This window comes from Cricetulus griseus (assembly GCF_003668045.3).
Source record: "Cricetulus griseus strain 17A/GY chromosome 1 unlocalized genomic scaffold, alternate assembly CriGri-PICRH-1.0 chr1_1, whole genome shotgun sequence".
NCBI lineage: Eukaryota > Metazoa > Chordata > Mammalia > Rodentia > Cricetidae > Cricetulus > Cricetulus griseus.
In genome coordinates, this window is record NW_023276807.1 from 9,437,369 (window position 1) to 9,447,422 (window position 10,054).

Sequence of the window (10,054 nt, forward strand, 5' to 3'; positions counted from 1 at the left end):
TTACATTATCAGTGAGGCTTTTCTCAATATCCACAACTCTAAAATTTTTCAGTTTTATGCAAACTGTGCCACCTGGTTTCACTTCTTGGTGCTTCAGGTCAGTTGTCTAGAGAGGATGTTGCAAGGCAGCAGGCTGTTGGGGCTTGCATTGGAGACTTTGAGTCCCTTCCTGTCCTAAGAGAGGCTTCGTTGGTGCTGCATGGCCATGGTCATGATGATGGCATAGCCAATACCAGCTGGTGGTACATGTACTCCTAGAGGATTCTGTAGGGGAAAAAAAGCCACCTCCCTTGTACTTACACCTGCTGGGAAGGAGGGTGGGAAGTGTAATCTGCCCATGTGCCCAGGAAAAAGAGGACAATGTATTTTAAGGGCCACTCAACAGATTCTACCATGAATACCCAGGGATAAATCGTCTTTTAAAGAGAATACACCTGTTTGAAGAAAATGCTAAAACTTTATTGATTCGCAGCCATGAAGCTGTAACTGAAAGGACCACATTAGTGGATGGTAAGTCTCAATGCCATAGAAAGGCCATTTCTATCCAACTAATTCATTCCATTCATTTCCCAAAAGGATTTTGTCTGCCCATTTTAGAATCAATGTGACAGGGAAAAAGACCAAGACCAGATAGTTTTGAATAAATCAAGTGACCAGAAAGGACATTTCCCTAATACCAGAATCATAAGCCATACTCAGGAGAGCTGTGAAACAGAACACGGAGATCATAACAGATCTGGTCAAATATGAATTCCAAATTTATATATAATTGCGTGAAAGAGAGAAACCACAAGTAAAAGCTGCCAATCAAAGTAGCAGGCAGTGGGCAGTCTAAATAGGACCACAAAAGTCTCTTCCCTTCTTTACGTTATTATGTATATGTTTTTTAACAGATTCCTGTTGTGAAAACCATAAATCATGAAATGTAAAAAAAATTAAAAGGAAATATTGGAGATTACTTTCACAGTTAGGATCAGGCAAAAGTTTTTTTGTTTTTTGTTTTTTGTTTTTAATATGAGACACTGAGTATGCACAGTAGCACGCAAGGGTTACAGTTTGGCTCACCAGAGCAGGGTGACAAAAGCTACAGCAGTTATACCAAGAGAGAGAACACCGGAGAACAAAAAGAATGAATCAGGTGAACCATGAACCATGCTACTCAAACGAATCAGAGAGCCGAGGCACTCAAGTCCCTCTAGCATAGGGCATGAAGGGAAGCCCGAGTGTGTTCGAGTTCAGCCAGTTTTTAAAAGCACATGGGTGGCCCTTTGTGGGACAGCATGAGACTGCATCTGCTGGGAACTGCAGGCAAGAGGGGTTTTCCCCACTCACAGGTTCTTGTCCACAGGCAAGATAAGACGTTACTGGGTGGGGTGAGCCCCACAGCTGAGGCAGACATGGGAGAGCTGATGACACTTGGAGGTCGGGTTTGCCAATAGCTAGGAAAACACAATACATCTTCAGGGTGCTTCCGTGTGCACACCACAGGAAGGAATGAGATTGTTCTGTTAGATAACATGGAAGGGAAAAAGCCTACTAGGCGTGCGAGTGATTTGTGACTTAAGAATTCACACTCTTCTTTAGATTAGGAGATACATAGTGCAGTTGCTCACTGTAAGAACTTAGGAAACAGGCATCTTAGGATTCAGATCTTCAAATCTTACTGTAATCTTAAATAAGCCTCCATGTTCCGTGAGGCTGGAGCAGGTACATATTATATCCTGTTGTGTGTACCGTCATGAATGTCACCGAAACATTGATGAGAGTTTTAGTAATGAACATGGGAGGAGCTCTAGGGAAAGTGTTGCAGTGAGAATAGATGATGCAGCTAGGGATGCCATCCTGGGCATCCTAGCATGTGAGAAGCCAGCAGGAGAAAAGCAGTGTGGAGGACCAGAGAGGTCACAGACAGTAGAAGAGCAATAGAAAGTGTTAGCTCGGTGGCAGGATGTGCCCACTGATAATGGCCACCTGGAGAGTACCTGTGGCTTCTGTTGGGATCATACATGGAATGGTGGGGTGTAAAGGGGAGGAGTGACTGTAAACTGCCTACCTCAGTACTTTGATTGGAGCAATGCAAGTGAAAGTAAGTGTGTGTTGGGTGCTCTGTGGGCCCGGAACAGAGTGTCTGAACACCAAGTCTTGTGCTTACTGAACCCCCAACATGGCCTGGCTAAGGGGCTAAAGCTCCACTTTTAAGATTTGGTCTCTTCCCATTTCTCAGATCCCTCTAGAGCTCTAGCTCATTTGATGCTAAGGCCTGAGACCGCTGCCAGCCCAGCCGCCATCTCTAGTATAGGCAGTATTCAGCAGAAGGAGGCATTATCACACAGGATGATAATCTTGCTGGCCTGGTGTACAGACACCCTTTGTTCAGTCTGGATTTACATTCCTTTTAAAAGCTACACGTTAGGGGAAACGAAGGCATCTGAATTTTAAACGCAATTGTCTCTTTCACCGCTGGTCCTTTCAGAATTTCGGAGTACGGCTGCATGCTGGAGATAAAGGATGTCAGAACTTTTCCCGATGGAAGCTCCGTTGTGGATGCAGTAGGGATTAGCCGCTTCAGAGTACTGAACCATCGCCACAGGGATGGCTATAACACAGCGGACATCGAGTACCTGGAAGATGAGAAGGTGGGGATCATTTTACTGGGGTCTCATCAGCATCACTCATCTTTGTTTTCCTCTCCATTGTGCTTACAGTGTTACTTCCTTCTTAATCCAGCCATGGGTTTTTACTTGAGTTAGAGATGGTAGAGAAATCTCCTAAAATAAAATGCCTTTACCACCCTTAGGGAACATGGACTTGTGCTCTCATGTTTGATAGTCTAGCCTGGGAACGGGCACACTTTTCCTATATAGGCCAGGTGACAGTCTGTCTCTGGTTTCTTGATAGAGTCAGTTGATAGTGTATTGAAAACATTACAAAAATAAGTTATGCCTCTAAAGAAAATTGATAGACACATTTGCCTTGTCATTATTTCCTAAACAACAGAGTATAGAGCTGCACGAAGCATTCATCTGTAGTCCTAGATTCTCTAGCCTGAGGAAGAAGGAATGATTGAGCCCAAGTGTGAGGCCAGCCTGGGCAACATAGCTTGATACTGTCTCAAGAACAAAACAATCAAGTGAACCAACTGTTTCTATTAGGTCAAGTAATCTATAGGTGACGCAAAATGAAAGGGGGATGGACATGTGTGGGCTTTATGCAAACAGTACATCATTTTATGTGGACTTAGATATCTGTGGAAGATATCCTGGCTCAATTCCCTGTAGGCTCAAAGGGATGATTGTGCTTTAGACCCTGTAAGTCATGTGTTTTTTCTTGTAATTACTGGTTCCTATTCTTAGGGTTTAAAAGCAGCAGTAGACCATGCTAGACTGGTTTTCAATACAATATTATTTACTAAGACATGGTGAGAGTTGCTGGAGAGATGGCTCAGTGGCTAAGACAACTGGCTTCTCTTCTAGAGGACCCAAGTTCTATTCCCAGCACTCACATGGTGGCTCAGAACCACCTGTATCTCAGGTTCGAAGAACTAGGATGCCCTCTTGTAGCCTCAAATGCACAAACATACATGTAGGCAAAACACCCATGTAAAATATAGAATTGGGGGGGGGATACTAAAACTATGGTGATGGCAAGCATTTGAGTCACAAGCAGTGATTCTTGGTATGGTTCAGCATGAGGTAAAATGTAAAATAGTAGTGCTTAAAGTGCCTTCCAAAACCAGTATGAAAACCTCTCACCCAGCAAGAATGATCTTTCCTTTTCAGAAATATCAGTACACATATTTTGATAAATAAGCAAAGAGTTTTGAACAGGTCCTTATAAAGATGTGTAGGGATCTCCTCAGGTCTCATCTGTAGCTAAAGAGAAAGTGGTCTAGACGCCCCTTGGGCAGATGCATATTCTCTATGCACACACAGCAGGCAAAAGTGTTGTCTCTTGTACACTCCCAGGAACAGGAAAAGCATGGCCTGGAGACAGAGAGCAGAATTGCAGGGTGGACTTTGTGCCTTACTGGGATAGGGGCTGGGGAGTCTTTCTGGGTAGCAGCAATGTTCTCTGTCTGGTTTAGGGTGGTAGTGTGTGATGGTTACACTTCCTTGTACAGTAGACAAAATTCCTTGAGCCTAGCAAGATCTTATAGCAAAATTAAAAATACTTAGGAGGAAATACTTTGAATTATTGTGTCCCTCTTTTAAATTTTTAGTGGAAACCTGAAATGTGGATATAAAAGTATGTACCCTCTCATATCACACTAGAGACATAGACACGTGTTCGTTTAAGTAGGATCACACCCAGAAGCACTGGTTCTGTCCGTCTCGTAACTTCTGGCGGCGAATGGCCCAGGGAACCTCAAAGATCAAAGGGACCTCATGAAGCCCAACTCCAAGGCCTCTGGATCACCGGGCTGGCTACAAAGAGTGGTCCAATGTGAAAGTTCTCAGCTCCTTCTACGGGATTGACAACAGATCTGATGAAGTGTTATTGGTGTTGCTGTCGATGACACCTTATTTTTAATGGTGTATGGATTTACTTTAAAGCCGGCTTTAAAAAGCAGCTAATGAGGGCTGGAGAGATGGCTCAGCCGTTAAAGGCTAGGCTCACAACCAAAAATATAAAAAGCAGCTAATGAAGTAATTTTAAAGAAAATCCCTCTTGCATGTAAATGTTGGTCTGTATCAGTGTAAGTCAAACCTATGACAGTTCTTTCTGTTGTTACAATTTCTATGGGTTTTGTAGCTGCTGGAGTTTTCTATCCAGGAAATACCTGGATGGTTTATTTTGCTTTACAGGGCCGTGATCCTGGCTGACACGTACTCATGAGAGCCAGCAATGAACTAAGACACGCCCAACGCTAGTCCCCTGCTCCTCCTGCTATGCCAGTCCATCCTATACAGGGCTGAGGGAGAGCTAAACGATTAGCTGGACAGTACGGAGTACCAGAAGCCAGGCAGGGCACAAGGCAGCGTGGCTAAGTGGCAACTAGCATGGTGGTGGAAGTGCTACTCCAGCACAGTTCCTGGAGTGTGACTTGGTTTTAGGAAAACAGTTTGTAAAATGCCAACTCTGACTTCTTGTTCTGCTTCTGGGAAACTATCCAGAGAAAGCAGTACCTCACAAAACACCCTCTTGTTTATATTTATTCATACATGTTTATTACATATGTGTACATATGTCCATGCACACACAACTTGCAGGGGTCTGCACTTTCTTTCCTTCTACCATGAGGGTTCTGAGGATCAAACTGAGGTCGTCCAGCTTGGCGTTGCATATTCTCACTCATTGAGCCATCATGCTGGTTCCTTTACATACATATTTATTTTAAAAACAATGTCAACTCCTGTAATTGGCCTGCTGATGCTCTTACAGTTATGGAAACTTGGCTTCCTTGGCCTGAGGGGACTGGGCTGTGACCTTCCAGAGGTCAAGTGTTGACCAGTGGCCCTTCACCTCCGGCAGAATAAAATGCTTCTGTGTCAATTAAGGGCTGGTAGCTCACAATAGGATTTAGAAGAGTAACAGGGGATTGAGGAGCTCCCATAATGCTGAGGGAAATGTAGATACATTCTTGCCATTCATTTATTTAACCCTGGAATATAGTTTAATTAAAAAGAAATTCAGAATAGAGTGAATATGGTCATATATATATATATATATTTATATATATATATAGTTACAAATGCACAGTGAAATTCAATATTACACATAATTGACATATACTAATAAGAACTTTTTAAAAGAAAAACATAAAAACAAAATGTCAGGATATTCAAAATATATCTAAATAACATGATATGTCAAATATGTAATCTGTACCCATGGAAAATTATTTATCACATTGACTATGTGCTCACATTAGAGGGTTTTTTTTTTTTGAGACAGGGTTTCTCTGTGTAGCTTTGGAGCCTATCCTGGCACTTGCTCTGGAGACCAGGCTGGCCTCGAACTCAGAGATCCGCCTGCCTCTGCCTCCCGAGTGCCTGAATTAAAGGCGTGTGCCACTAACACCCGGCCCTCACATTAGAATCTTAAGAGAAAAATCAGGGTACAATTGATAAATCTCAGATATAGTAAAAAGCACATTTCTAAGCAGGCTTTGGTGGCACACGCCTTTAATCCCAGCACTCAGGGGACAGAGGCAAGAGGAACTCTGTGAGTTCCAGGCCAGTCTGGTCTACAGAGCAAGTTCTAGGACAGCCTCCAAAGCAATACAGAGAAACCCTGTCTCAAAAAATAATAATAATAATAATAATAAACATGTCACTTTGTGGAATTAGTGAAGGAGTAAATGTCCCAAGTCCACTTAGCTGTCAGAGGTCGCCGCTGTGGGAGGCCTGGTGTCTGCATGGAGGACTAAAACGCCCACCTCTTTTCTCTGGCCAGGTGGAAGGTGCGGAGTATGAAGAACTCGCTGCCCTTCACGAGTCGGTGTACCAGCAGTCTGTTTCCTGGTTTGCCTCTCTCCAGGATCACATGAAAAAACAAATCCTAAGCCATTTCGGGTCGATGCCAGAGAGGGAACCTGAGCCACAGGTAGGCTTTCCTCCCTTCTCTCATAATGCTGCTCTTTCCCTCGGTACTGTGATGAGGTCATATTCTGGTGGGAAATCCAGCAGCACAGCACTGTACGCCATCGTGATCATAAGCCAGCTCGTGTGCTAGCTGCTCAAAGAAGGTAATAGGACAGCCTGTGTGGTGTCACAGAGTGGATAAATTAATGTTTTCTAGCCCCACGTGAAGATCACCTCAAACAAAAATCATTCCATTGGCCACAACACACCATGTTTTGCATCTCTGCCTTGCACATACCAAGCAAGACGTTGACTGCCTCAAGAGAAAACCCCACAGTGGTCATGACCTTGGAAGCCTTCTGTTCCTTGTTGACTGACCAGTAGTTCTTGTTGCAGCTGGCCCTTCCCGATACAATTGGACAATGTGTGGAGTTTATCTAAGCACCAATGCCTTACTGTTTAATGACAGAGCTGCTCAGGTTTAGAATCGTGGCGAAGTATATAGTTCCTTCCAGCTGTATATAGGTGCTCTGGATTGCAGAAATCCTGTATGTAGCGGGGAGGACCCACTTTCAACATGTTTACTGTAAAGTGGACTGTCTTTTGTCTTTCCCCATCCATTTCTCTCTTCTGGCTCTTGTGTGCATTTTTCTTTCACCCTCTTCCTCAATGCTATTTCTCCAACTCAGAAAAGTGCTTTAAATACAAGTTTCTCAAACGTAGATTGCAACTCCTTGTGGGGAATCACATAAGTAAATGTGAAGGTTAAGAAAAAATGATAGAGTCACCCACAGAGGACTGGACCCAGCTAAGGCCACCTGCTTAGGGATAGATAGAACCACCCACAGTGGGCTGAGCCCAGCCACATCAATTAGCAGTCAAAGACAGTGCTTCAGAGACTGTCCAACCTGACTTGGGTAACTCCTCAACTGAGATTCCCTCAGACGACTCCAGCCTGGGTCAGTGCAATAGGTGACACTAACTAGGACAGTTGCTAGCTTGAATTTCACTGAAAAAAAATCAATGAATTTTGACTTGGGATTAGGACAATATTTCCAGCATTTTCTGAAATGACTATAAGTACACTGTATTTATAGGAAATTGGCACTCTCAACACTCTATGTAAATTCAGACGATCATCTGGTTTTGAAAAACATCAATAATGCTCTATGTCCTGCAGTATTTCATACTCAACCAAGATTTGTTTTTTGTATGTAAAAATAAACAACACATGCATCTAATTAGTGTTGGATTTACTTATCTTTAATAAATGGTACAATTACATGTATATAAAAGAATTAAGAATAGATATATTTACGATTTATCACTAGTAAATTTTCCATATAAATTTTATGTATTAGTAGGCACAGGGTACCTCTGTGCCTAGAACTGTAAAAAAAATTCTTAGTTTAAAAATGTCATGAGTGGAGAAAGTTTAGGAGGCCCTGCTTTAGATTCCAAAATCCCCTCCCAGTCAGTCCTCCTGGCCATCCCCTTCTTACCACTCCCGTTTCCCACTGTACTGTACCTCAGATTCAAAAGGAGAGTAGTTTGACTAGTCAATTCAAATTAATTTCTAATTGGTGGGTGGACTTGCTTCCTACCACTGCTGTAACATGTTGTCACTAACAAGGTGGCTGCAGCAATACCTGTGCATTATTATCTTACAGCTGTATGGGTGAGAAGCCCTCTGGCATTTCGCCAGGCTTGACATAGCAGTGGCAGTGCACATCGCCCTCTGGTGGTTATAGGAGAGACTGCTTCTGGCATTGTGGGCCTCTGAAATGCTAGCCTTGGCATTGTTAAGCTAGCAGTGCTCCAGTTCTAACCTTTCTATGTCCCATATCCCCCAGGCCACAGTCCTGGAAGGATCCAAGTGGCTACATAGGTTCACTAGGATAATCTTCCCATTGTAGTAAGTTGGTCACATCCTCAAAGTCCTCCATTTCCACTTACAGTGGCAGAGTCACAGGCCTTAGGAATCAGACACTGAGACCTTTGGAGACTGTTATTCTACCAATGATCTGAGACCTTTGGAGACTGTTATTCTGACAATGATGAGGATTTTAGTTAAGGGGGAATATTTTTTTGTGAGGTGCTTCTCACTGAACATGCTATTTTCCCGATCTTGTGGAATAAGGAAAGGAGAGAGTTTGAGTCCCATAGTGTTTCTCAGAATCTGGGTTATAGGTTACCTCTGAAGGGCAGGTAGGATCTGCTTGACAGTGACTTGAGATGCCCCTTTGAGCTTTGGTTGATGAATTGTTCCTAATTCTCCAGTGAAATTATCCAACTCGAAAGCTACAGCCACTGGGGTCCATTCTCCCTGGCTCCTGGTTAGTACCTCTTTAAAGGGGATAGAGGAGAATCCAGACCTTGTAAACAGACAGGCTTAGGCTTAAATGTCTTCATTCCAGCACCAAGAAGAACGAAAACAGTTGAGAATCAGCGTTTGCTTAGAATTCAGTCCCAAATGCTCATTTGATTACTCGAAATAAAGGCTAATGTGTGTATACACATGTACCTAAACAAAAGTTACATATGTTATCCGTATGTATAAATTCATGATAGTTAGCACATATAATGATGTGTGCGTATGTATGTTACACACACTTTGCCACATTGGCTTTAAGTTTGACTTTCCTGAGCCACTCAAACTTGTCTAAGTACTTTTGACCTTTGTAGCACTGTAATACTTTGTAACATTATGCTTTAGCTAGTCCACTTAAGACTTCAAAAGCAATGGCACACAACGTTGGTACCTGGAGGTAGTATTTATGATCTTTCTTTCTGATGGTTGTACGTCGATATCTGGACACTTAGGGAAACAGAGACAGAATATTCTACAGAGTTTCTCTGTAGAACCAGTTTCTCTTGGCAAGTCTTTCCTTTTGTGCCCCTTCCTTGCACCTTTGTGAATGCAAATCATATTCAACAGGAACTCTGCTTCTTAAGGGCCTAATGAATTGTGGCCTATCCCTACAACAGAAGTTGGGACATTCTTGCCCATATCTGTTGTTTAAAACAAAAGGCTAGATTAGGGAACAGCCTGTGATATAGGCATTAATTCTGTTTATTCACTCCTGTATTTCACAGAGCAATTCTAGTGGTCCTGCATGGTCCTGGTGGATTCTGGCGGTGTTGCCGTTGGAACGCAAGGCTCAGCTGGCCATTCTCGGCATGGCCTCCTTGAAAGAGCGTCTGCTTGCCATTCGACGGATATTGGTCATCATTACACGTAAGATGAATAGTCGCCAAGAGATGGCTAACAATGCAGAGAGAGATAATTGATTTTCCTCTACATTAAGGTTGCTGGAAGCCCCTGTGTTTTTATGAGTTCCAGGCAGGGACAAATGCCTGTCCTCCTCACTATTCTTTGTAAAATGCTTGTCAGTAAGGTGATAAATGGGACATTTGCCAAATACTGATTTTCTCACACATTAAAAGTCTGCTTGCTGGACTCTGACACTGTTCAAGATTAGCCTGAAGTTCCAGTGGAAGGTATAGTGGGGAACCCCAAGAGAAAATCT

The 10,054-nt window shown here is 43.0% G+C and overlaps 1 protein-coding gene across 2 annotated transcripts in view; it reads left to right on the forward strand.

Moving 5' to 3' along the window:
* Lonrf2 (LON peptidase N-terminal domain and ring finger 2) overlaps positions 1-9,815 on the forward strand; it is a 35,907-nt gene extending 26,092 nt beyond the window's left edge. For both annotated transcript variants that reach the window (XM_027386798.2, XM_035453493.1), the window contains exons 10-12: positions 2,474-2,636; positions 6,397-6,546; positions 9,621-9,815. In XM_027386798.2, the coding sequence (XP_027242599.1) occupies positions 2,474-2,636; positions 6,397-6,546; positions 9,621-9,815 (508 nt within the window). The remainder of the gene's footprint in view (positions 1-2,473; positions 2,637-6,396; positions 6,547-9,620) is intronic.
* Positions 9,816-10,054: the final 239 nt, after the last annotated feature.